Source organism: Dendronephthya gigantea, unplaced genomic scaffold, assembly GCF_004324835.1.
Source record: "Dendronephthya gigantea isolate DGI-Jeju-01 unplaced genomic scaffold, DenGig_1.0 000024F, whole genome shotgun sequence".
In the NCBI taxonomy this organism is placed as follows: domain Eukaryota; kingdom Metazoa; phylum Cnidaria; class Anthozoa; order Malacalcyonacea; family Nephtheidae; genus Dendronephthya; species Dendronephthya gigantea.
This window is the reverse complement of record NW_021163034.1, coordinates 1,110,171-1,136,880: the sequence shown is the minus strand read 5'-3', so window position 1 is coordinate 1,136,880 and position 26,710 is coordinate 1,110,171. Positions and strand designations below refer to the sequence as shown.

The following is a 26,710-nucleotide window of genomic DNA, read 5'->3' as shown; positions in this document are numbered from 1 at the left end:
TTAGTAGTATTATAACATTATTTCACCTAACAGGCTGTTCATTCATTAATACCCTAGCTGTACATATTTTTAAACAAAATAAAAGCTTTCAAAACAATTTTGATAATGTATGTTACGTATAGTCTAGAACACAGCCTAGTTTAGTAACACTAACAGGACCTTTGTTGAAAATATATCACCTTAAATACAAAAATATTACATTTTACCTCAATTTTCTACCCGAACATAATCATGAGATTGACTTATCTTGAATTGTCAAAACTGCATCAATATATTTTAAGATAACTTTGTCAATCCAAGTTTGTGTGGCACGTTGCAAAAAGCCACCTTCGTAAAATCCAAGATGGCCACCGAACTGTGAAAGCACAAATATAGCCTTGCTGTTTGGTCCTAAAAACAACCAAATATTAAACAGACAAAGTTGTGACAAATTAGGAAAGTACGGTTTCTTTGAATTGCAGTGAAACATATTCAGTACTGTGGGGCATTTTGTTTCTAATTTTCCAAAGATCCAGGAGAGAGGACTGAGAAATCTTTTCCTCAGGAGATTTTCAATTGAGAACGAGAAGAAATTACTGTTTGTTAAATACACAGTATGACAAACCCAAGAAAGACTCGAAAACAATTTACTTATAATTTAAACCCATAAAAGTTTGCAAACGGTCATAAACATGATCTGTATAAACTTTAATTCTAAAACTCAGTAAAAGGTTCCTGACTTGTTAAATGTTTTTCCAACGAATCTTGCTGAGCATAAAAGATTTTCAAATTAATAAAGCTACGGTCATACATACTGCTGACATATTTCTTCGGAGTTTCCAATAATTCTTCAGGTACCAACGGGTCATCTTGGGCATTTACCAGTAACATGGGAATTTCAACCTGAAAGAATGGTATTACAGTGAGCCCTCGTATAAAATGGACATCAAAACACGTCCGAGCATTCTTCAAAAAAAGTACATTACTTTGTCTATATAATTTGAACTGCTGCTGTACTTGTAGTAGTCGTCTACACTCTGATACCCCGCCATTTTTCTAAAAAGGTAAAAATACGGAAATTGTTTCTTAGGGTGTATGGAAGACACAATGCTTCACCTCGCCTAGCCGGGATAACTTGCTCCATGTAAACAAACCCCTAGAGATAAATTTACCAACCTGCCAAAGTGCTCATCAATATCTTTAATCAATGTTGCCTTTAAAACTTTATTTCGCTTGAAGTCCTGGTATGGCGTGCTTGAGCATCCTCCTAGTAGTTCCTGCGCATGGCGTTTTATTACTTTTTTCACCTGTTGCGTGATCAGCCAGTTGTAGCCTCGGCGAAGGCCGTCCCATTCCTCCATAACTGTACAAGCTCTAAATCCGCAGAAAATAGCGGCATGTTTTTTTTGCAAACAATTCTTTTCAAAATCCGTTTATATAAATTTTGTTTTCAAATCAGCCGACATCAAATTTGCTGTGAATCTGGGGCCGGTTGTTCGAAAGGCGTTTAGCTTAAACGGTGGATAAGCCAAAGTTTAAAAATACTCTCATAGATCTTGTGAATGGCTGAACCTGCATCTTATGCATTAAATATGTACTTCCATTGACAATTAAACTATTTACATCGGAATATTTCAGCTCAGTTGTTCAATAAATAGATAATTTGGTTTTACATTTTTAACTTATCCACAGTTTAAGCTAAACGCCTTTCGAACAACCGGCCCCTAGTGCCTAGTGGTAATTTGCCAAGGCATAGTCCTTAGTCAATTCACATAAATTCCACGGCTTTAAGGTGTAAATAAATTGCATTATTGTAATAAATTGCAATATCAAATATATCCGAAGAGGACCCAACTGAGAGGTACACTTACTTCACAATATCGTAGCCCTGGCACACAGAAAGAGCACAAAGGAAATGTTTTTGATGCTCAACATTTTCACCCAAGTACTTCACCAATATGTTTCCTCCCAAGGAAAAGCCAACCCCAAGTAGTTTTGTGTTTGGATAATTGTTTACGGTAAATGTAACTATCGCATCTAGTTCGTGTGTACTGCCTGTGAAAGAAGTGACACAAAACTCATAAGATTGTCGTTTCAAAACAATCTCATCCCTTTTTCACCGAAATTCTCATGGGTTATGAAAGGTACTCAGAATACACAATCCTTCTGCAATTCAAAAATTCATTTTGGTGCCGTATTGTATGCGCTTTGATTTTTCATTGTTAAACGAAATCTTCAGAAGTCCTATAAATCTCTGCACTGCACGAAGAAGTTACAGCCTCAACTTCTTATCAACTGACAAATCGCATCCCAAACGTCAACTGGAATTACGATTAAACACGAAAAACTAACCATAAGTAAAAATTCTTTTTGAAGTCAACTTCACACCAGGCAGGACTCCAAGATGATTGAGAACAACTACACGATACCCCAGCCTGGTCGCATATTGACATAGGGACAAAACGTAGGCTCCATTGCTATCGTTCGCTATACCGGGTACCACGACAATTGTGTAATCATTTCTGAACTAAAACATTAAGACATCGCTGTCATTTACAGCAGTCTCCTTTCCACTTGCACAATTTTATTGTTTAGTATAACTTAGACGGTAACGTTAAATCATTTAGCAAGTCATTGTAAAACGCAGAATAGAACTGAAAACGAGGTTGCAGTTCCTCCAGGAATTATATAGTTCAGTGGGCACATCTGTTGTGTGTTAATGCCATATAGCATAGTGGTAACCAGAGATTAGAAAAAACAGCATAGATGACAGTTTAGTTGGTTCTAGCACGGTGTAAAAGAATAGGTACGCAATAGCGTACAAACTTTGCTAATTCATCTTATATGAGGAGTGAATCAATTCATCAGGTTACAACTGTTAAGTATAAGCTGTACAACAAAGCTAAACCTGGTTACTGAGGAACTTGGCACAAGTAAATTGATAGAGATGGCTCTTTTGAATAATGATGCACTAGCTTGTATTTAACAACATGGTTACATTGTTCATTGCAAAATACTCCTTATGTTTTTGTGATCCTGACAACTAGACTATCTCACTCTGAGGATTTCCTTGCCGGCACACTCAGGATGCATTACCAGCAGTAGAGCACAAACAACTTTATTTTACATTAATATGGTAGAATAAAATCACTACCTTCTCTTACATCCCTGACTTCACTCGCACTAATATTTCCTACACTTCAACCCATACTTATAATACCAAATAAAATTCCAGCATTGCCCAGAGCCTTGCCTTAATTCCTGCTTATCCTTGATCACTTGTTACATACCTTAGACTTCTCATCTGAACATGGTTCAAATATATCAAATATCACAGTTGAATTGTCCTCCAACTTAACACTATGCTGGTGACGTTTTGCTTTGCATTCGATTTTGGGACTGAACTTGGAGAATACCAATGTGTGCAAGTGGCCATTTTTCCCCCAAAGTAAGGGAGGAATGTATCTAAATTCAGACATGTATGATCAGAATGCTACAACAAATATGACCTGATCGAAACAATTTTGGAAACAAGTCTCATTTTAAATGTACATAATTTATGCACTATAAAACTTGAATTTTATTTCCACTAAGTGACTTCGATTATATTTGACAACCCGTTACATTTAAAGTCATAAATGGATTTTGTACTATGGACCTACATCATGTGACGATGTGCTAGAAGTTAAGTTTACGTTTTGAATTAAAGTTAGTTAAGTCTGGATTACATGTGGCGTTAAAGCTTGAGGACTATAAACGAATTATTATTGAAGCAACACAACACACAAACGCTAACCTCTCTCGCAAAATTGGACATAATTGGACGATCTGTTCAACAAAGTCTCGATGTTTCCCCTTTCCAAAAAACAACGTCGGTGGTTTTGCCGGTACGACAAGATTTAATATCTTTAGAATGGCATAAAGGACAACTACGATCAAGAATAATAACACCGATAAATCGCTCATATTATCGAAAGCAAAAAGACAGCAAACAGCGAAATATTGAAGGACGTAGTAAATTATTAATGACATTAAGTATTGTTATATGTTGGGATTAGGGAGCGGGATGTAAATTATATGTTAATATGTTATATATATGATAGATAGGCGTGGCTAATTTGCAACCGGGGGGGATTGAACCTGCTGCTTAGAATGTACCTAAATTCTATTAGGAATTTTATGTTCCTAAAAATCAAGTTACGTTTAAAGTGCAATTAGAACTTTTTGCAAGCGTTCTTCCAAAATCATTGATAAAAATGTTTTGCATTTTGTTTTGAAATTTGAGCTAGGCACAAAAAAAAATGGTAAACCTGAACAGCAACGAGTGACCCGTAAAAACTTGATACAATAAATTGTAGAGGGGAAAATGTTAGTTTAGCACGGCATACTGTGAAAAAAAGCTAATTTTCTCCAATTTTTGAAATTCATTCCTAATCATTTTACAATATTTTTTTGGACTGCGCTTGCAAAAACGGCCTGGTGCGAGCTGTTGCCATAGTAACAATTTGCCATTTTGTTTTTCTTTTTCATTCATTTATCTTGTTCATCTTTTCAAGAAAGGCCAATGTTCAACATGCCCGCCACAGATGAACCCATTTATTGTTCGCAACAGATCAATATACCGCCAGAATTGCCCGATATTTTAAAGCAGTTCACGAAAGCGGCGATCCGGACGCAACCAAGCGATGTTTTAGAATGGTCTGCTGCGTAAGTTGTCCGCATTATGTCCGTTAAAAATTTTAAAAGTGATTTTCGTTTATATTATAACGTGCATGAAAAATGTTTAGCCTACTTTTAATTTTCCAACTAGTAATCTAGAAAAGGATTTAACTGCAGATATAACGTAAAGATAAATGTAGATAAATGTATTATGAAAATTAGGAACAAGAATGGTTAATAATTGGCTAAAATATTAATATTTACTTTACCTTTTAGTTATTTTGAAGCCTTATCAAAAGGGGAACCACTTCCAGTAAAAGATCGTCTTGAAGTGCCTATTGGCGCTGCCCTTGAAAGGCCAGTCACAAAGGGTTTTATAGAAGTATTGCACAAACAGGTATTGCAAATTCAGGCATATTCTCTGCACATGCCCCATTTAAGTTCTCCAAACTTTTCCTCATTGGAAAAAAACTGGGCATTCATCCAAGTTGTGACAAAAATGATTTACCATTGTTACAGCTTGGTTCTAAACCAGTAATCGAACGGTCATCATTGGAAGAGAAATGGAGGCATTTATCGTTACCAGATGACACATTGTACAATATTTTAAGGTACGGCAAACTAGCTGGTAAAGCACCATTATTACCACTTCAGTCTGACATCTGTGCTCATGACAATTAATCATTTAGATTGGGCAGTTTTGCAGAAGAAATAACATGGCTACATTTCCTTTCACTTGCATCAGTGACAATTAGTGAGGTAAACAGGAGTTAGTATATATATATTAACCCACATTTATTGCATGGAAAGTGAAATTATGGACAACTACTACATAAAAATTTTACCACTTCAACAATTTTTAGAACCTTACAGAGGCAATGAAAACTGTTTGTGAAATTCTAACAACAGACTTGGAAGGTGGTGCGAGTAGGATTGATTTCAAAGTCTTCAAAGAACTGTACACATACCTTGCAATGATTGATGGTGAAATTCCAACGGAGCATGTAAATAATGTCTTGGAACATCTGCAATATGATGTGTAAGTAAACGTGTTTCTTTGAAGATTTCCATTTAACTATTTTGTGTATGGTCTATGGGCAAAACAAAAACTTCTAATGTTATTCACTGTTATCCTTTTCTGGCTTTTTTAGCGAAAAACAAAATGGTTTGATTTCACCAGAAAACTTCATGCATGAGTCATGTCCTCCTTTAGCTTCACAGATCTAACAAACATTTATACAGTGAGTGACATTGTAGTGTGTAGCCATTCACCTGGCTGTGTGGATATGTTAATGAATGTAAATAGACTATATGTCTCAAGACATTAATGTTGTTTAACTTGTTTTATAGTTCTTACTGTTAATTTAAGACCATTCTTTTGAATTATTGTAAATACAGGCAGTAGTTTATAATCATTCTCCAGCAGTCTGGCACAAAGATCTATCCTCAGTATAAACAACTGTAATGAAGCACATCCTTGGTGCAATATCTAGCAAACACCTGCATCATGTTGGGCTGCCATAGGATTCTGGTTGATTAAAAAGGTTGTTAAAAATGTCAGTGTATGTTATCTTCTAAATGATAGAAATATTTTTGTTTGTTAAGAAATTCATTTGAGCAGTAAGTTTAAATAAATTACAAATTTTTATTCCTAAAATTGCTGTACAAAGTTACAAAAATATACAATGATTGTAAAAACACTTCTGAACAAATTGTTTTAAAATTCAAGAATTTCATAAGTCAAACACCACTTACAAAATAGCTCAGCTTTAAAGGGGGTTACAGTATGTATGTAAATAAATACATTTCAAATTGCTATATATTTCTCAGCTATAATCCTCTCTGCTTGGCTATTTTATATATGATACCTGACCAGTACATGTTAATATATACAATATGATATGATTTTATTAATGTGGTTTAAGATCTTACAATCTAAGATTACGTTAGCTTGATGAAACAGAGAGCTTTTCTACACCTGATTTTTCTCTTTTCCCATCCAATTTTTGGCATCTCGATTTTTTCATCTCCGTCTCAAGTGTGCTGATGAATACTTGTGGAAACTGCGAACAAAGTTCGCTTACAGCTGAATCAGGAACTTTATCACATCTAAACAAACCTTAAAAAAATGAAAAAAACAATTCAAATTGCCAATTGCTTAAAAAATTGTAATGATATTGGTAGATAATTGTGATACTTATTCCTTCCTTTAATATCTTTTACCTAAATGTTTAAGTTTTGGGCAACCATTAAGCACTTTTCTAGCACCATCTGCCGTAACACCATGACACCAGCTTACATCAAGATGCACAATATCTTGAGAGTAAACACTTAAATGGAGGAGACCTATACATAATAGCAAACAAGAAAACAATTGTTGTGCAGGAAAAACAGAAATTGAGCATTAAAACACAACCATAGGTAAGCAAATACCTTCATCTGTTATTTTATTATTCACCAAGAACAAATGTTTAATATCTTTACAATGCAATGCAATCTCTTTCACCGATGCATCAGTCAGTTCAAAGCAAAGTCCAAGATTCAAAGTTTGCAGTTTTTTCAAAGCGTTTACAATTTCACAAAGATGATCATCCTCTAACTTTGCCCCACGTACGTCTAAATACAAAATGTCTGCGCCATATTCTGCAATGTGGTAAGCACTTTGGCCCGAAAGACTGCACATTGGAAGCCTTAAAGTCTGCAATTGCTGACAACCGGGCAGAAGTGCCCCAACACCTTGGTCAGTTATATTTGCAATGCTTGTTGCAGATATATATTTCAACATAGCAGAGTGATGGCCAAGATGCACAAGCGATTCATTTGTCAACTTTGAACATTGGTCTATCACTAATTCCTCCAACTTTGGGCATCCTTCACAAACCTATGCAGATTGAAAAAATAATATCTAAAAAAATGTAAACTTGATTCTGCGGTACAAATGAAAAACAAAGTTTGCGAGCACATATATCTTGGACTAGTTTATATTTTACTTTGCTCTATGCAATACATCACCTTTCGTATGCCTTCATCTGTGAAATTCAGTGACAATGTAACATCCAATTTCCTCAGCTGATGACAGCACTCTCCCAAGGCTGCCAAAACATCATCCGACATTGTCCGACATTGAAGTGAATACTGCACTCAGTTAATGATGAACACCGTTTTATGGCACAGCAAGTGCCTGGGTCTGTTAACATGTCACAGCGACATATCCTCAATGTAACCACATTACTACTGAATGATGCCAACCGTATAAGGTCATCATCGGATATAGAACAGTATTTTTCCAAGTCAAGGTCTCGCCACAAGCTTGGATCTCTGCAAGCTTTCAGCCAAAGCTTGTTCACCAAACAAAGCCGACACAACTCATTTGTCTTAAGGAACTTTAAAATACTAAGGAATACCATCCAAGGAAGCCTTGAGAAATCAAATGAACCATTTTCTGTGTGGTTATAAAAGGTAACCTCTTGCCCATATTCTGGCAAAGACATAACCTTCATTTCTTTATCTACATTTCCCTCTTGCATGCCTACATTTAAAATAATAATTAGAATTCAATTATGAAGTAAAACGTCTTAAAAAATACTTGAAAATACACAGTAAACATTATAATCACCTTTCCTCTTTAATTAGATGCCTCAGCCCTCACTGATATATTGTTAAAATTATTTCCGGGTTCTCCAAATTCGCGGCTCCACTGGACGCTGTGATTGGTCAAATTCTCTATAGAAGCATGCCAGTGGAGCATGCTAGAATCAATCAGAAATATTATACCAAATACAATAATTCTCCCCCCGGTAGAAATATAACCTGGTTGGAGTTTTTATTGTAGAAAGCCATTAAATGCGGGGGGAGAGTATATTTTCCGGCAACGCTCGTTTCGAGATTCGAAAGAAAATTTCAACATGGAGGCTTATCGAGGAGCGAGTTGTTTAGGAAAATTTTTAATCGGTAATAATGTTCTGAACAGGCGCCTCATAACTCATTTATATAATGTTCTTGGAGGAGGTTTTTCCAAGGTAGAATTTTCTTTTTACCCTCCATTTTGTTCTGTTCCCTATAAAAGTATTAAACAAACCTTTATACCCAGAACTCTAGAAGTCTTCAATATAAAGCGATTTAATAGATACACTTTACAAATACTGACATCGCATATTAGGATAGGTTTTTATACGATTTATCTTCAGTTTGAACAGAAAGGTTTACATTTATTAACTTTTCATTTACCAGCAAGTGATGCCCAATCAATCTCGTTCAATTACATTGCTGACAAAGTTCAATGTCGTGGACAACAGTAAGCAAGGTCAACGGTCAAAGAGATACAAAAAAGCATATGCCATCGGTTTCTTTAAAAATAACAAGCGACAAACTGCTAACATTGGCGACGTCATCAAAGTCGCTGTGCGTGGTCAGGCATGCAATGCGCTTATTGTAGGGTCAAGAAAACCAAAAGGCAATAACATGGTACCAAGATATGACAATAATAATGTTGTATTGCTTGACGAAAACTTGGCACCACTTGGAACTAGAATCCGCGGACCCATACCAAATATACTACGGAAGCAAAGAGACAAATATTCAAAGGTCTTAGCTATTGCATCAAAGTTTACATGAGATATTGAATATTCAGAATTACTGTCAAAAGATGGTTTCAGAGTACAAACCAAATTGTAAAAATTCAAAGAAAACATGATAAAAGAAGAACAATGCTGGGCAGAGAATTTATTGATATGATGATAAATAATAAAAAGAAAATCAGAAGTTAATAGTAGTAACTTATCACTCTGCAATATCTGTTTTAAGGTTTTTGGAGTTCATGCTTAAAACCGAGTTTATTAGAAAATAAAGTCTTTGGTCTTGTACAATTTGTCTTGTCTTTTTGTTGTATGGAAATTTGTTTGCTCTTTACTAAATACAGTGTTTTTGCAATAGTGAATAACTCTATGCAGTTGGTTAGAGCATAAAACTCCTTGATGTTGCAATTTGTTCAAATGCAGCTGTGTGCAATTATAGTTTACCACACATGCTCTATGTTGGGCAGTTGTAGATAATGATGGATTTGTCATCAGATACAGAGACAACTTTTGTGCCACTTTGGTTGTATTTCACACCCCAAACCTGGGAAAATACAGTAATGCATGTTTTAACCATTGCAATTGCCTTTATTCATAAATTCTGAAATTTGTTTCTCCACATACCTGATCAGAATGTTCGTGAAATGTGTGAAGACATTGTCTTGATCCAGCATCCCATATTTTCACGGTCTTGTCACTAGAACTGAAATGTAGATATTGGAATGAATAAAACTTTGCATCGCTTTTTGATCTTTGTATAAAGGTGGCAAAAAGATAGTTGATTGATATACCATTACCTTGATGCAAAGTGTGAATTATCTGGTGAAAAAGCAACACTAAGGACCCATGATCCATGGCCGGACAATGTACCTGCGAGATTTGCATGCTGCCTGTTTGTCAGAAAAAGAAGTAGAAAAGAGAAAAACATACAAAAAAATGATCATTCAAATCTGTTGATAACATTGAGTACTTTCATTTAGCATTGAAATGTTAACTTGCATTCTCAGCATGAATTTTGTACATTCTAGAAAATAATATTAGCAATTTCTAAAGAAGGAGATTGCTAATAATACGAGTGTTGGATAGATGATGTTAAAGATGTTATCTGAGATGTAGGTATATAAAAATAAAGTAGAACCGACAGGATTAAGAGAGCCTAATGAATGGTACACGTCGTACATCTTGATGTGATTGTCGTCTGAAGCAGTGATCAAGAGTTGTGAGTCAGGAGAGAATGTCAATGATCTGATTGGCATAGCATGACCTAGAAACAAATGAAAGCTTGAACATTTCTCTTTAGAAACTGCAAAAAAATATCCATTTATTAAAAATCATTGTTACTAATTATTATCAAGCACTTTCTTATTATCTTTTTCTACCAACCTTCTAATGTGTGCACCAATTTCCCAGTTGCAATATCAAATATATTAATAATTCCATCAATAGCACCACATGCTATATGTTTCCCATCTGGACTCTAGTATTTTTTAATTAGAATTTAAATTTATTTGAACAATATATTTTGACAAGAATGCAAACATTTGTTAGTTGTACAAAAACAGAAATATATTGTAGTGTATTTTCTCTTACATAAGCAATGCTCATGATAAATTTCCCTCTTGTATCCAAAACACTTTCCTTCTTTCCACTTTCAACTCCAATGATGTTAATCTTTCCTGAATGAGTTCCTGTTGCTATAAACTTGCCATCTGGGGAAAAGCTCACAGTCCATGTATCCACTATTCAACAAAACGTTTAAAGAAATTTCACATCTAAGACAGCCACAAAAGGGAGCTTTAGCAGTGACTACGAGTATGAGATTTATCATTCTCAAGTGCTGTTTACTTACACCATCAGTCAAAACTCATAGTCGCCGAGCTTATAAATTTCGTACTCAAAAGGCAACAACTACCTGTTTTGGGTGATGGCATATAATCAGACGTATGAGAATGATGCATCTCGTACTTGTTGTCGTACTCGCAGTCACTGCTACAGCTCTCTACTATTACTACTTACCTGGACCACAGTCAACAGATTTGATCTGTTTGCCATTCTCAAGATCCCACAGTCTGATATGACTGTCCATTGAGCTGGAGGCTGCCACTACATTAAAACTTAACAATTAGGTATCTGCATGGCCACATAAGTTTTAGCCCTGAGAATTTAATGATTTGATTTGCCAAATAAAGTATTTAAGGAAGCTCTGAAATGCTGTTAAAATGAATTACCAGAACTTATAAATAACTTCATTTTGTTATAAATGTTTGTTCTCCATATGAACACAAAAATTTGCATATAAATATAATTGCAAGGCTCTGTAAATTACATACCCGTGCCAGTGGCATTGATATCAACTGAAACTATTCCAAGTTGGTGTCCCTCAAAGTTATATTTCAGTTCTAATTGCTCATTATTCCTAAATATGATAAAAATGAGTGTTCCTGCTACTGTAGATCTAATAATTTCTTCTAGATGCATGCAAGTAACTTGCCAGTATACTAGTAGAATATCTACCATTTCCAGCATTTCACCAGATCATCAACTGCACCAGTAAGAATACTGTCAACATTTTCTTCATTTGTTGTCCAAGATACACACCAGATGCTCTCCTCGTGTGCTACAAAGTAAAAAGCAATGACAATAGTTTAGTCATGTTTTCAAAGTGCCTTTTTAACTTCATGGGAACAATTCATTGATCTTACCATCTTTTTCATTGTGCGCCACATTGAACTATACAAACAAGAGAGAACTTCATCAGAGATGTGTACCAGCTGTTGATTGCCCTATAATTTTGCCCCCCAAATCCCCACCACCCTCTTTTATATTCAGTACAAGACCATGCATCTGGCGTTTCTTACTAATAACTAGCTTGCAATGCACCAAGGTGTGCCGTACCATACAACTTACTCTGTTTTATTCCAGATGATTTTACTCACCAGAGGAGAAGTACTACCAGTTAATAAGTTAATAATAAATAACCACACTTTGTACAGTAGAAAGTAAAAGTAGCAATTGATCCGAATATAACATACCATATTTACGCTTTTATTCACAGCCCAACATCAACTAAGAAAGAGCTATCCAGTAAACTATCCTTTTTAATTACTACGTACTGTGGACGGAAAAATAAAAGTAAGAAAAGTATATTTTGTTGTATTTTGTAGTTGCTGTTTTGAAAACTTCTGCAAAATTCTACAATAATGTAAACATAAATTTGATTGGCTAGGAATCCCCGTTAAACCAATCACAATTCGTGTAATATGCGGAAAATATCCAATATACTTTACGACCGCAATGTTTCCTGGGCCTTCTTCTCCAAAGCAAATTTTAGAGAATTTTTCAAAATGTCGGCTCTTTCAAGGGGAGTTTTTCTTGCCCGTTCTGCGACTCGTTATCGCGCTGCAGGCCGTCAATTAGTTCGTGGAGATATGGAGAATGCACCGGGGCAGGTGAATAGAATTTTTGGAACTTTAATAGCTAAAACAAGAGAAGAGTTTAGCCACTTCTGTGATGACTGATGATACTGTGAAACTTTCATACTTATTTGAGGTGTTATTTATGAGATTACGAGGACTTTTATTCTCTTAAAAATATAAATTGCCTTCTTAAAGCAATGTAAAATAAGCTAGACTCATCGAGGATAATGTTTATAATTTATTAAAGTAAAATATTGTACTGCCAATTATTAAATATTGTCAGTTGCATGCAAGATGAACAGTCAGTGGGGCTAATCAATAAGATAGTTAATCAACTAATCAGGATGAGTTGCATAGCAAGCATGTTCATTGTCTCCAGAAAGTAATTGTTGCCTTCACAATGCTTTCAAAAACAGTCAAGATTTCATTTTACATTTGCAGAATATGCCATTTCAAATGAAGAACAAACCAAGACTGCTAGCAACAATGATACTTTTCCTTGGTACTGGCTTTAGCATTCCATTCATTGGTGTTCGATTTCAGATGGCCAAGAATAACAGTGCTGCTGCTTAATGAAACACATTGAACTGAACACTCTAAAATTAGTGGCCTCGTTTTGGCTAGGATTTAAGCAAAGCTGGATATTTGTTATTATAAGATATTTGTTATTATATAGAAATTGAATAAACAGTTTATTTTCTGTTGTTTATTTTTTTGTTATGCCTGTTGTGAAACACTGTTTTCCTGATGATGCATTTAGAGTTAATTTTTAACGAATGATTTGTCCAGATCTGAACCCAAATGACCTGACAGAAATCACAATACCTTTAAATACCACACAATCTGATACCTTTAAATATTTCATACCACTACCCATGGTAATAATAATATTATTTTATAGCTATCTATGAATAAAGCTCCAAATGTTCCATCAAGTATGACAATATTTATACAAAATTGTGAGTAACAGCTGTTCTCAAAGCACATTGCAATTGAAAATATTCAAGTTTGGTTGAATTTTTTCATCTTTCTATAATAATATTTCTATCCGTGCTATTCTTTTGTGCCACAAGGGCTTCCCCATTTTCCAAGGAAAAATTTACAAAGGCTTATTTTTATATAAATACCATTTCCAGTGACAATGTACTTTGAAACCTAAGAGTCATGAATGGGTTTGTACTGTTTGCGCGTAATTTACTCCCGCCAATTGTATTGCGACAGAAATGGAGCTAGAGTTTAGGCAAGTTCGACATTTTGACAACATGCAATGTTGTCTTAAATTTAATTCTGAAATTTCGACCCGGCCTTTTTTGGTTCATCAATAGAATTTCTTCGCCGCCGCCTCTTTCTGACTTTTGTACGTGAAATATGAAATAAGAGCGACCATTTGTATAACTACGAGAAACACAAAATAGCCAGGTCCTATACAGTTTGGTTTTTCTACGACGGGACATCCTTTATCAGCGTTATCTTTCCCTGGCTCCTTGCCTGCAAACTATAAATGAATCCAGACATAAAGGTTTTAGAATATTGTGTATAAAATGCTACATATTCGAACATTTTTATTTACTTTTTAGGCGAAAATAAACTCTTTGTTTCGTTTTTTCGTTTCAATTACCAGTTTGAATGAAAAGACGAAACAATACAATTTTATTATGGCAGGGTTTTGTGGGTTTATAAACATGGATTTTTTCACGCGAATTTTTGTCTTCCTTTTCACTTCAGCAAGTTTTGTGGGACAGAATTAAAAAAGATACCCGATTCAAAGGTTCTGTTGTCCGGCCTACCTGTTGTTTGGTAACCAAATGGTTAACATTTTCCATCATAATTTCCATGGTATTTCTTAAACTATTAATTTCGCTAGCTGTGTTACCAGCATCGTCGCCAACGTCCCGTTTCACGACGCCGCCATTTAGACCACGAACTAGATTTCTAAACATAACATGATACCAGACATGGTGACTTTCAACGAAGATAGCGGCATTCACAAAGAACTAAAACGAGTGACTTACTTTACTTCTTCCATGCTGCTGGTCAGCTGATTTTGAAGATTTATGATACTGTTTACTTCCTGTCTTGTGACAGAATCCTTCCCTCCTCCACCACCAACATTGTCTTGGGACATGATTCTTTGCAATTCGTTCACCTGGGTTGTCAACTCGCCCGTTTTCTTGTGCAAATTACTGAAACATCAAGAAGTTGAAACACGTTAAGTTAAACTAACAAAGAGGAAAAACTTCTTCTTCTTCTTCTTCAAAGAAAATATTTGTTCTGGTATATAGCTAACTGATACGTACTTGACAATATGATGGACGGCATTCTGACCCTCGTAAATCAGTTTAAGGTCACGATCATATGAAGTTTCATACTAAAATAAAGAAGATCAATCAAATTATGCAGCTTTTTTCCCGCCATTAACCATTTTGTCGCGCCACCTTTTCCCGCCGTCGCGTCATTTTGTCGGCGCCATCTTGTCGGGCCTTCTTGCCGCCCGAACTTTTTTCGCGCTTTTTTCAGGTTTTACGGCGTCGTTAATGAGGCTGGTTTTTTGTTCTTTTTTAGTTTTTTATTCGTTTTAAAGATTAGTTAAACGAAAAAATATAAGCGCATTCTATAGTTACTACAGTTGAACTGAACATTACAGGTCTGTTGTTAAGTAATACCTGTGATTCCGGACTGGGCTGCGTTGGATGAGCTTTTGCGTACCTTAAAATGAATAGAAAAACATTATGACAGTCGGAATTAAACGTAAACCCCGTTTACACTACACTGAAGCCCCGTTTACACTACACTCGATTTATTGGCACGCACGGCTAAAATGGGTTACCGTGCCCATTTCATCTGTGCTCGGCCTTTGTTTTGGTAACCTGAATACTAATAAAACTGGGTACGGGTACCAATTTTAGCCGTGCCGTGCCTATAAATTGAGTGTAGTGTAAACGGGGCTTGAATTTATTGGCACGGCTAAAATGGGGGTACCCCCGTGCCCAATTTTATTAGTGCTCAGGCTACCAAAACAAAAGCCGGGCACAGATGAAATCGGCACGGGTACCCATTTTGCTCGTGCCGTGCCAATAAATCGAGGGTTAGTGTCAACGGGGCTATACTGTCTATATCTCACCATTAAAACATTGAAAGGTGTCCTCAAAGGGATAGCAATTATTTAGGCCATAGTGCAGTTTCAAAATTGTTATTACCAATGAAAACTTAACACATTTCATGTCAAGACGTTGAAATGTGTGATTTTTGCAGCAATCCAAAAATTCTCAATGTTTAAGTTTAATTTATTAATATTTAATAATTTATTTATTTTAACAGTTTAATAATTTGAACCGTTTAAAAAAAACCTTTAATAACAATTTTTTAAGCGTGCTATCTATAGCCTTAATAAATATCTTCGACTTTTTTAGGGACACCCTATAAATCAGAAGATCTCGGAAAACCTACTCGTCCTTTTCTTTCTGGAATTTCTCTGTCATTTGATCATATTGTTCTGAAAGTTTCTTCATTTCATCTTCTGACATTTTCTTCTTCTTTGAACGAAAGACACGTGTTAAGCTTACAGCCTACTTGAAGTGCATGTGAAGCCATGTTTAAAAATTACTTACCACATCAGAAGGTGATGTAATACTGTGAGTTATAAACGATATGACATCGTGATCATCTGAAAAATAACATTTTTACACATGAAATTTTCTCCCTAGGGGGGGGAGAACAAAGAACACCTGTTGCACACACTCCAGAAATTAGTAATGGAGGTGGTCAATCACAGACCTGCAAGGCCACCAGTAGCAGCAGAGAGACCAAACACCCCTGTCTTCGGTAATTTGACATCTTCTACTCTTGTACAGAGTTCATACTCTGCTTTTTCTGCCATGCCTTGATGGAACCACACCTTTTAAAGCACACCAATAAAAATCATTGTTGTGCTATTCACAAGCAAAGGATGCAACTTTCAAACATGTATTCACATGAGGGTACAAGAGTTTTAAACATGTTTTACATACTGTTAGAACATTTTCATAATAGCGGGCTCTTATTTTAACAGGATAAGGACGATTTCTGAAATTTCTTAAGCATCCACCTTGTGCTTGGTTGTTACCATCACTATATAGAAACAGAATTAAAAACCAGAAATAATAAGCTGGTAAGATTGGTTGTTTAATTAGAAAGGTTTTCAGCAAGATTGTCCACACAGTAGTAGGCACAAAATACACTAAGATGGTCCCTGTATGTGACCCCACCTCTGATGGTCATAAACCATGCTACCATCATTGACCATGATTGATATAAATGGGTTATTATTTTGTCCATCATTATCAAAGGAATCCAGCAAGATCCCTAGGCCATTCCAGGGACTGTTACTGCCAAACACAGAACCTTCTTGGCCCGGAACTTCAGTGAACCAAATTGCCTAAAAATGGAGGTACATTGTGGGATTAATAGGCTCCCAGATAAATTTTAACCACGACTTGTGTATAGCTCAAGACCCACCATTCCATCGGCACCAACACGACCCTGGCCTGACACCTTTAGAGTAACTTCAATTTCAAATGACTCTGCAGAGTATTGATTTTTGGTCCACATGTATCCTTTGAAATAAAAATAAAGAAACTTTGTTTGGTTTACGCATTAAAAGGTTTCAGTTTGGAACAGTGATTATAAACATAAAGTCTTTCACATCCCGGGTAGTAGCATATATAAAACGTTTTCCAAAATTTTCGGTTTTACCAACAATGGGCTTTTGGGATATGTTGCTCTGGCAATTAAAAAGGAGAGCAGCTATACTTGCAGGTGATATGCCTGTTAAAAGTCTTAAGTTGGAAGAATACAACCCAGAAAAGTGAAAATAAGTTAAGCTAAGCTAATCCAGCCACTACTATTCGAAGTTTCAATTGTAAACACATAAATACTTTTACTAAGCTTTAGGAAAACTTGGCAACTGCATATTAATTAATGAAAAATGTGGCAATTATTAATATTTATGTTCCATTAACGATCAAATGTAACAACATTAAACAAACAATTTTAGAAATCGTGGATCGTTTGCAGATCCATGTAATATTCGATACTGGCTTAAAACGAGAATAGGTATTTTACATCATCCAAACTTCTAAGTACCCGGTAATCCGAGACAATGTAATTCTATTAATATTGTTCTGTTCGACCCAAAAATATCAAATTGGCTATTTACATGCAAGTGCAACGTCAGACCAAGAGTTGGTAGTCATGTACAAACCTTTTTTATCCCTCAAAGACGGCGTTATTCTGACTTGATCGCTGCTAGGAATAGCACCTGTAGTGGAAATATAGCATTGATGATTTAGAGGAACAACAACGTTTAAGAGGACACCGCAGAACAGAACTATACGAAAATATGTGTACAATATGCTATAGTACTTACTTCCACCCACTGTCCAAAACGGCACTTGCCCATCCTTATTAACAAGATGCGGGCCCTTAAAACTAAATTTGTATTCAAAACGATTTACGCGTTGGCTATCATCCGCTAAATATTCAAAAAAACTACAAATAAAAACAAGAACCCCTAGCATCCAGCTGACCGCCATCTTGAAATTGAATGAACAATCAGCTTGAGACAAAAGCATCGTGGGAAAAGGGAAATTTGTCAAAATTTGATTGGCTAAAAACCGTCGGTGGTTTTCCCGGAGTCTGGCACTGACTGGTAAATTGTTGGCCTACACCTGGACTACCCAGCTTTCCCCTAGAACCTTTATTCCAACCAGGACTCAACCTTTTTCATGACCTTCATTCAACCTTTTCCCTTTCCATCCCAAAGCGGTATATTTCCTTAAAGGTATGTATGGTGGGTGTGTCCAGCTGCGGCTTCTCACTCGACGATTTTAAGTGTTTTTTGTTATATGAACCTTTTTTGTAACACTGATATAGTTTGAGTGGCTCACGATCGTGAGTTTTGCGAAGCCAATCAAACTTTTTGTCACATCGTAATTTTATTACGAAAGTCTTACGGCACTGAGTTTCGTCTTAGTCCACCCTCCAAAACCTGCCACTGGGAGTACTAGGGAGGCAGGGACGTCGGAAAATAGGGGCACTCCTTGCCTTTTACTTTCCAACAAAAGGGACTGAAGAGGGCAAAACGTTTTCTAATTTATAGGGATTGGTGTTCGTTAGCTTATCTGCTTACTTGGCGGATTTTTACTGTGCTGTAAATATTAAAACTCGAGCAATTGAGTATTAATATTTGTATTCAGACAATCCTTACATCAGATTATCGACCACTTTTATTCACCGTAGGACATTACACTGTTTTTAGAAGTTGTTTTTCATCATCACATATGGTGCAGCCATGCAGGCCATATTGACTTCGACTGTTCGACATTCATTGATAAAATAGACTTGGGTGAAAGGTAAAATAGATCACAGAGAGAATGATAAATTTGCACTCGTTTTATTCTCCACTAACTCCACATATACATCCATGGTTAGTTTGGTTATTAGCAGTGATTAAGATAAATATATACCAATTGTTAGCTAAAAAGACGCACGCCGTTTGTTAAACTGATGCGTCTCTTGTGAGTTACATATAAGCAGTTAAATAAAGTAGCTTTTCCATCTGTCAACACTTTTATCTTTGCGCTATGAATATTGATGCAGAGTATATATTGACATAATTGTCATTTGAATGTATAATACGATTAATATAATATATATGTATAACACCATAGAGGTACCTGTACATAACATTGCAAGCAAATCATTCGGGCCCTTCTTTTCACATTAAACTTATATAAAACGACTAGGATTAAATAGAACTTTCCAATTTTAGTATGAGGGCACACTAGAACGCCAGTTAGGCAATGATCAGTGATTAGATACAATATGCATACCGTGGTTACTATATGTAACCAAAAGACGTAGTGTTTTTCTATACCATAGTAATATCATGAATGTTCTTGTGTTTTTACCACATCGTCATCGCTCTCCTTAATCAGCGACAAGTCTAGCCTGGGTCCAGGCGTTTCGGATGATCTTCTCCACCTTTGGCGCTTCGGGGTGTTTAAGGATATGGGGAGCAAACGCACCATCGGGAGGGGAATCATCTCCGGCGGGGCGATGCGATCCACCGCTATCCTTGTCCTCCGAGTATATCTCGAGAATCTTGGCTCGCCAGCAACAACAGAATCGAGTTTCTTTCAGCTCAAGATCTTTTAGGAAACGGTAGTCAATATACTCTTGGTTTACTACATGAAGAAATGAAAAAACATTGAAATAAAAATGAAAATACAAAGTTTCCCGTGATTAAAGGCATGATTTTTTGTCAATTTTATGCCCTGAACAAACCTGTTCCACAACAGAAACAACAGGACGGTTCATCCTTGTAGAAGATTCCCTGACCAGTCACTCTCCATTTCGTTGGACCATAGAAGAACTCAGGACAGCAAAGTTCTGTGCAGTTCCTCTTGTAAGGGCAGCCATCTGCGGGTGTCTGGCCCGACCATAGAGACTGGGAACGAGCAACATCAATCTTTTTCTTCTTCAAGTATGAGACCATTTCAAGAAGAAATATCCTGTCCCCAAGAACGGAGACACCCATTTCTTTCAAATGAGACTGCAGGAAATAAAATTTAAAAAAATATATACATATATAATATATATGTATTATATGTATTTAACAAGCTCTGTATGGAAAAATATTTTGCCAAAGCAGGTAAACTAACTGCCTTGATTGTTTTTTGAAGTGCTATAAAAAAACACAACTAAGATTTTCAACACATAATTTCTATTACAGGTGACAGTTGTATCAAGCCCGTTTAGCTTAAACGGTGTATAAATCAAATTTAAATAACTCTCTTACATCTCTCTTAAATTAGTCAACTTGAATATTATGCACTGAATATATGTAGGTATAAACAGTATCTTTGTATTAAAGTTAAAAACATTTAGTTTGCTTGTTGAATAAAATGATAGACTTGCTTTCTATTTTGAACTTAACCACAGTGTAAGCTAAACAGGCTTGATACAACTGGCCCCAGAAAGTTTTCCTAAGCATACCTCATTTAGACTAGCCAAGATGTTCCCCCCAATTTTATTAACAACAAATTGTTCGCCCAAATATTGAAGGCCAATATTCCTCAAAAATTCGTCCGCTACCCTCTGTGGAGGCCATGCTAAAATAAAAAAGTTTGACAATAGTTTCATACAGATTTTCTGGAGTAAATGGTGCTTAATTAATTCAAAAAGAAGAAAATGAACACATGTGTTTGTTTTTTTTTATGTGCTGTGCTCTATCCAAGACTTCATTATATATTAACTGGGATCAGTTAATAATTGATTGCACTCCGCAACTTTGATAATAGGGCAATGAGGAAGTAGCCAAAATATTGTAATTTGCTACATTTAAGAAACATTCGAAATTTCAGTAGTTCCCACGGCGAAAGACCTTTCGAGATGCATCTAATTTCCCTTGTTTACATAAAAATTGCAACATAGCATAAATTCCTTTCAAATTTCAAGTATCAACCTCACCCACTTCTGAAACGGAAAATATATTTAAAAGCAGGCAAATAATATTGCCAGTGCCCTCTTTCATAACAAACAAAGGGATGTAGTATAGTTTATATAATTTTGTGAACCGCGAAAATCACCTCATTTGACATGATAATATTTAGAACACTTGCAAACTCATTAAATTGCAACTTTTTTTCGGATAGAATGCAGCATGGTTGAATAAACAGTAAACGCTTTAATAGTTTAATTTAAAGGTAAATGTTGACTAAATTTCCTAGTAAACAGAAGCCTCAATCGTTCAATCTATACTTCTGAGATTTCAAACAAAATTTTGATGAGTCACGATCACGATGACACTAATTATGAGCGTATAAAGTCACATTACTAAAAAGTATATTAAAGCCTTACTCTTCACGTCTTCGTGATCAAGATTTAGCACGTAGTTTTCGGCATCGGACGTCTGTGTAGGCTGTTCTACGACCGCTTCCCCGGCAACTTTGACTTGATAATCGGCCATAGCTTTCTTTGTTTACTTCTGCAACCGCCAACACCTTTCACCTAATCACCTTCGGACCCATCCCTCAGTTCAGGCCCAAACACGCCATTTATTTAAAGTGGCTCTTACACCTGTTTTTGGACCGCGCCGCCAAATATGCAAACTTTGTTTCAAATTTTTGGCACCGATTTCTCTAGAACTAAACCTAAGTTGGTATGCAATAAAGATTCTGTTGCATTTTTACTTGATATACTATTTGTAGCAGCGTCCTCAAAAATTATCTTTCCAAATAGCCGAGTTGACATAAGGTGGAAGTTTTTGTGAATTTTTTTTGCCACTGATCGACCAATTTGATAAAACCATTCTTTGACCACCTCTGTCTGGACATTAATACTTACTATTACGAAAATAAGATTACTGCCATGTTTGATGCAATATTTTACGAACTAATTACTCTTTACCAACTTGTTATCAACGGTTAGTAGTTTGTCACTGTATACAACGAGCTATTGCAATTCGGAGAAACGTTTGAATAAGAAGCCGCTCTTGCTAGTGGATTACACAACGTCGCTTTCACCAGCTGAACATTTCGCTTTACTTAAGATACATCAAAGAAACATCGGAAGGAAATGAGACATTAGGTCGAGGCCAAGACCTCCACTTTGAAGAACTATTACTGTATTACATGATATATAATACATATAGCAAGTAAAGGTAGACAAGGTAGACAAATTGCTCAAAACGATTTACTAACTTAACGCAGCGCATAGCAAATTTATGATCTTGGCAAACAAGATTATCTTTAACAGTTTTCTCAGAACAATGTCATTATAGAAGTAGTCAATGCTTGTCTATTGCTAGGACATCCTGGGCCTGCACAGTCTGAGCTCATCTTGAGTCTGGTGATGTGTTTATTTACAAATGCCAACAAGACATTACACTAAGAAAAATGATGGCTCTGATACAATAGCTACAGAAAATATAAACAGTTATTTAGTTCCTAAACATGGCGATTGGTGTTCAGTCAACACCTGCATCCGGGGTAGCATCGGCGGCACCTTCATCAAAGTCAGGATCATCGTCATCATCTTCTTCGTCGTCTTCATCTCCATCTTCATCTGGCTCAAAGTCATCACCTTCATCTTCTTCATCCTAAAGAGAATTCTGGGTGTTTTAGAATTACATACAACAAGCAATGCATGTGTATTTTTAAAAAATCCCACTATAAACTACTACCCAATAAACCGATTTCATTATATAAGAAATCATAATTCTACTTAATAGAGTCTTCTCCCATATAATGGTTGAATGAAAATTTTAAGAAAGTTAGATTTTAAGAAGTGGAAACGCATGAAGATTTTCTAAAAAAAACTAGAAGAACTTTATTGCATATTGCTGAAAAAACAAGTGTGGTCAATTTTCTGTTTCTAGTGAGAATAATTATTGTATGCCTGCAAATAGCTATGAGCAGAAAATTTACCTGAAGATTATCCCTCTGTAAATATTCTAACCCAGTTTCATCATCGGCATCATCTTCTTCATCATCATCGTCGTCGTCATCGTCTTCGTCTTCATTGTCATCATCTTCATCATCGTTATCATCTACCTCGTTTTCCTCATCTTCAAGATCATCATCGAGGCCATCTTCATCATCATCCTCTCCTGCAAAATTAAACAATAGTTAAAGAGCATACATGAGGAGAACATATGTTGCATTTGAGGGAAAGCCAAAAATGCTTTTTGGAAGTCACAATACTAACAGCTCAAAATAAAGCCTTATTTTAAATGCTTCCATATAATGCCTACTTTTTCAAATTATGAAAATTTAAGGGATGTACTTAAAATACAAGTGGAAACACTATTAGCCAAAGACACATTGGCAAACATAGACTATTAGACTCTGCTTTGATATACTTGAAACTTGCATGTGTCTTGTAAACCGTGCTTGTCATGTACAGCAATGGTGGATTTTGTTTTTAAATTTGCAAATTACATACCAACATCATCATCATCTCCCCCTTCGCTTCCCTCATCTAAACAATAAGAAAGGGCCCAGTTATATCTACACTATGTAAACTACCATTTCATTTTTAATGCTATTAGGTTTTGCCACAAGTTGGCCAGTCACAACCCCCCTGACATTGACACCTGAAGTGAACCACATATATAGATACATATATATTAATACATATAATGAACTTTTAATCATGAAAAACCAGACAAATATTTTTGTGATTCATTGATCCTAAGGGGCAACAATTCAAAGGTAATCTCTACCTATTTTCATATATTCAAAATGGCTTTTCCCTCTGACAATAAAAGAACAGGCTTCTGATAGTGATAGGACTATTGTAGTGCTGTAAATGCTGGATGAGTGTCATTTCTGAATAAGAATCCTCAACAACTTTGTTTTTAACAAGTTAATTTAGATGTGGTGCAACTGGAGTTATTTGATTACGTCTTGCTCCCTCAGTGAAAAGCCCTGAAATGGGGTAAATTGTGCTTCTATCACCGCGCTATCTCACAATTTTCATAGATAATGCAAGTTTATAATATTCGATTTCAAAACCCATAAAGCCTTACCATCGTCCTCATCGTCTGCTGACGAGTCTGTTTCGTCCGCTTCTTTGTCGAATCTGAACAGAAAAAAGCGGCAAAACGTAAGAGAACACTCGCATATTCAAATTTAACAGTGACTGCGCGCGCCATTCAGAGCTCCGCACTGAAGCCATGGCATGCTTGTACAAATAACCACATTCAGGAATTTCCAGAGAAAACTGCTCGAAAGGCCGTTTCATGCGAGGAAAAAACATAGAATTGGTTCGTATGCTGTGATAAAATGCACTCACTTGTCGTATCCGTCCAAATACTTTAGAGATGAACACAACTTGAATACTTCACTTCGATAATTTTCAACATTTGTAACTTCGCAGTTATAGAGGTCGAGGCTCTTGAGGTTCGCTAATTCGGCCTGAATATTCACAAATAACATAAAAATTGAGTCGTGTCGGACAGAGAAGAAATGCTAGCATATTCACAGGTAGTTAGAAAGATGGATGTTGATTCATTCGTGCAGAAATCCCTTTCATACGTACCAAAGGCTTCAGCGTTTCGAGGTCTTTTATTTTATTACCGCTTAAATTCAGATGCGTGAGTTTTTGAAAACCTTGCAAATGATGCAGCCCCGACGATATACGATTATCGCTGAGTTCGAGCTAGACAAAAATACGATAAAAACACAGCCGTAAGCGGGAAAATCAACGAGAGCTCTTGTAAATCTCACAGGATTTCGGCAAACAGGGAAACACTTCTTGCAGCGGGAAGGAAGCACGAGATCAACATATAATAAAATCTAGTACTCACGCGTCGGAGATTCGGCAATTTAGGGAAGTTTTTTAGCGACGTTAGACCAGCATTATTCAACGATAGGTAATCCAAGTTTACGAAACTTTCCGTTAGCCCTTCCACTTGTCCTGTAGTTCGACAGTTATCGAGGTTCAGTTCCAATACCTGTAAGCAGAACAAAGCACATGGTTGGAAGAACAACAATTCGTCGCTCGCATCCTACGCTTTATCTTCCTCTTCTCCAACGTACGAACTAGAAGGCAAAACAATCCCGATTTTTGTCACAAGAAACATGACTGCTGAATCCATACCTCGGCAGGTTTAAATCCTCGACTTTCGGCTTGAATTCGCTGCTCCATTGAAAAAGACATCTTCGCTACTTGTACGATTGAACCGTAGTTCTACAAATAGATCTTTGATGCCTTGTGTAAAACTGCACTTTACCGGGGGGTGTCAAAATCGCCTGAAAAACAGGTGGTATTTCACGGGGGGTGACAATAAAAGCAATATTTGCACGTGATGAGAATTTTCTTTTTCATCTTAAAAGAATTATGCTTTATATAAAATGCTCCTTTTTTTCCCAAATAATTTATATTTTTGAAATAATACTTTCATTTTAAATAAATTTGAGGCAGCTTGATTATAATTTGATTAGGAAAAGCTATTTCAAAAACTAACAACTTCAAACATAGCTCTAACAAGTGTTCTATATCTTTTTTGTGGTCAACTTTTGTTTCCAAATACTTTTTTGCGAACATGTATAAAACACTAAAATAACAAAAATCGAAAAAAAATCTGTTGTATATGATACTGGCAAGAGGTACTCGAATTTTGCAGAAAATATTAAAATTTTACTCTGATTAAATGGTGAATTCTCCTTAGTCGATAAACACATAGAATCGAGGCTCTTCTTTCCGGCTTCGCTTGTTCGCCGCCATAATTTTTGCGTGAAATTTGGAAAATTACAAAACATATTCGTTTCAAAATGATTCTAAAATTAGTCAAACTCAGCCAAAACCCACTGTAAAACTCACAACTTTGTAACTCCACATAAATAAGAAAGAATCCATGTTAAATTTGAACGGATTCAGGGCGAAAACCAAAGTATACTTTTCATTCCCAAACACGGCCCTCTTGTAATTTCACCATAATTCGTGCCACAAAAGCCAAAAATATACTTCATTTTGCCTTCTTTTCGTCGGAAAAAACACAGCTGCTTATGAAGCTGGCGTTTCCTCAACATTGTGACGTTATTTGGAATGTTTCTACCCATTTTAAAAGCTCAAAGTTGCCTGTATATTGAGTCGGTACTAAGAAATCAACGCCTCCCTGGCCATATTGTGACTACACGTTCGCTCTGGTGAAAAGATACCCCCTCTTAGCGATACAATAAGGATGGCTCGGGGAAAATTAGACGCGTCATTATTCTACAGCATGCAATTTTTACTGAAATTTTGGCTAAATCACGACACGGCAGTGCTCAAAACGGCAAATCTTACCGATTACGTGTAATTTGTCTAGATTCGAGAGAGAACTTCAGCCATTTTATGGGAATCTGAAATAAACTAAAACGCAACGTTTGTGGTATCTCAAAATGGACGATTTCCGGGCGGGGAGAGAGGGCCTTTCAGTTGGGTTCATCCTAAACTTGGGCTATTAGCTTGACGGCCTCAAATCCGGGAATGAAGTTCGTAGAGAGATTCGTAGAGGAAGAAGGTCAAGAAGCCATTAATTTAGAAACGTTTTTATAC

The 26,710-nt window shown here is 36.1% G+C and overlaps 7 protein-coding genes across 8 annotated transcripts; 1 reads left to right on the top strand and 6 right to left on the bottom strand.

Annotated features, from left to right (window-relative positions):
• Positions 1–88: 88 nt before the first annotated feature.
• On the bottom strand, positions 89–4,097 carry LOC114522912 (monoacylglycerol lipase ABHD2-like). The gene is made up of 8 exons (XM_028543694.1): positions 3,776–4,097; positions 3,270–3,444; positions 2,332–2,506; positions 1,851–2,034; positions 1,156–1,353; positions 966–1,035; positions 795–882; positions 89–390 (listed from the first exon to the last, which is right to left on the bottom strand). Exons 1-8 carry the CDS (start codon positions 4,009–4,011, stop codon positions 230–232), a joined length of 1,287 nt encoding a protein of 428 aa, XP_028399495.1. The 5' UTR covers positions 4,012–4,097; the 3' UTR covers positions 89–229.
• Positions 4,098–4,488: 391 nt separating this feature from the next.
• LOC114522940 (ropporin-1-like protein) lies at positions 4,489–6,215 on the top strand. Its single transcript, XM_028543727.1, has 6 exons — positions 4,489–4,686; positions 4,915–5,035; positions 5,158–5,249; positions 5,328–5,397; positions 5,502–5,677; positions 5,790–6,215. The coding sequence occupies exons 1-6, from the start codon at positions 4,544–4,546 to the stop codon at positions 5,863–5,865; spliced, it is 678 nt and encodes a 225-aa protein (XP_028399528.1). The 5' UTR covers positions 4,489–4,543; the 3' UTR covers positions 5,866–6,215.
• Positions 6,216–6,269: 54 nt separating this feature from the next.
• Positions 6,270–8,288, bottom strand: LOC114522939 (F-box/LRR-repeat protein 17-like). Its single transcript, XM_028543725.1, has 5 exons — positions 8,255–8,288; positions 7,651–8,167; positions 7,072–7,519; positions 6,862–6,984; positions 6,270–6,757 (listed from the first exon to the last, which is right to left on the bottom strand). The coding sequence occupies exons 2-5, from the start codon at positions 7,750–7,752 to the stop codon at positions 6,585–6,587; spliced, it is 846 nt and encodes a 281-aa protein (XP_028399526.1). The 5' UTR covers positions 7,753–8,167; positions 8,255–8,288; the 3' UTR covers positions 6,270–6,584.
• Positions 8,289–9,358: 1,070 nt separating this feature from the next.
• Positions 9,359–12,391, bottom strand: LOC114522871 (WD repeat-containing protein 61-like). Its single transcript, XM_028543643.1, has 11 exons — positions 12,245–12,391; positions 11,915–11,942; positions 11,727–11,829; positions 11,543–11,628; positions 11,229–11,315; positions 10,803–10,951; positions 10,596–10,689; positions 10,383–10,476; positions 10,010–10,102; positions 9,837–9,915; positions 9,359–9,756 (listed from the first exon to the last, which is right to left on the bottom strand). The coding sequence occupies exons 1-11, from the start codon at positions 12,245–12,247 to the stop codon at positions 9,667–9,669; spliced, it is 906 nt and encodes a 301-aa protein (XP_028399444.1). The 5' UTR covers positions 12,248–12,391; the 3' UTR covers positions 9,359–9,666.
• Positions 12,392–13,485: 1,094 nt separating this feature from the next.
• LOC114522870 (protein ERGIC-53-like) lies at positions 13,486–18,228 on the bottom strand. The gene is made up of 13 exons (XM_028543642.1): positions 18,033–18,228; positions 17,868–17,924; positions 17,123–17,220; positions 16,873–17,042; positions 16,636–16,735; positions 16,403–16,523; positions 16,237–16,292; positions 16,076–16,161; positions 15,292–15,334; positions 14,926–14,996; positions 14,641–14,811; positions 14,416–14,560; positions 13,486–14,123 (listed from the first exon to the last, which is right to left on the bottom strand). Exons 1-13 carry the CDS (start codon positions 18,196–18,198, stop codon positions 13,947–13,949), a joined length of 1,461 nt encoding a protein of 486 aa, XP_028399443.1. The 5' UTR covers positions 18,199–18,228; the 3' UTR covers positions 13,486–13,946.
• Positions 18,229–19,058: 830 nt separating this feature from the next.
• Positions 19,059–21,697, bottom strand: LOC114522858. Its single transcript, XM_028543626.1, has 4 exons — positions 21,527–21,697; positions 20,663–20,778; positions 19,952–20,219; positions 19,059–19,851 (listed from the first exon to the last, which is right to left on the bottom strand). Exons 1-4 carry the CDS (start codon positions 21,633–21,635, stop codon positions 19,595–19,597), a joined length of 750 nt encoding a protein of 249 aa, XP_028399427.1. The 5' UTR covers positions 21,636–21,697; the 3' UTR covers positions 19,059–19,594.
• An 810-nt stretch (positions 21,698–22,507) lies between these two features.
• On the bottom strand, positions 22,508–26,307 carry LOC114522926 (acidic leucine-rich nuclear phosphoprotein 32 family member B-like). Of its 2 annotated transcripts, XM_028543710.1 has the most exons (9): positions 25,994–26,307; positions 25,271–25,422; positions 24,978–25,124; positions 24,710–24,829; positions 24,464–24,585; positions 24,198–24,250; positions 23,612–23,647; positions 23,095–23,276; positions 22,508–22,766 (listed from the first exon to the last, which is right to left on the bottom strand). In XM_028543710.1, exons 2-9 carry the CDS (start codon positions 25,328–25,330, stop codon positions 22,635–22,637), a joined length of 852 nt encoding a protein of 283 aa, XP_028399511.1. In that variant the 5' UTR covers positions 25,331–25,422; positions 25,994–26,307; the 3' UTR covers positions 22,508–22,634. The 2 variants fall into 2 exon arrangements, with proteins under 2 accessions (XP_028399511.1, XP_028399510.1); XM_028543709.1 differs by having other exon boundaries at positions 25,271–26,307.
• Between the last annotated feature and the right edge of the window lie 403 nt (positions 26,308–26,710).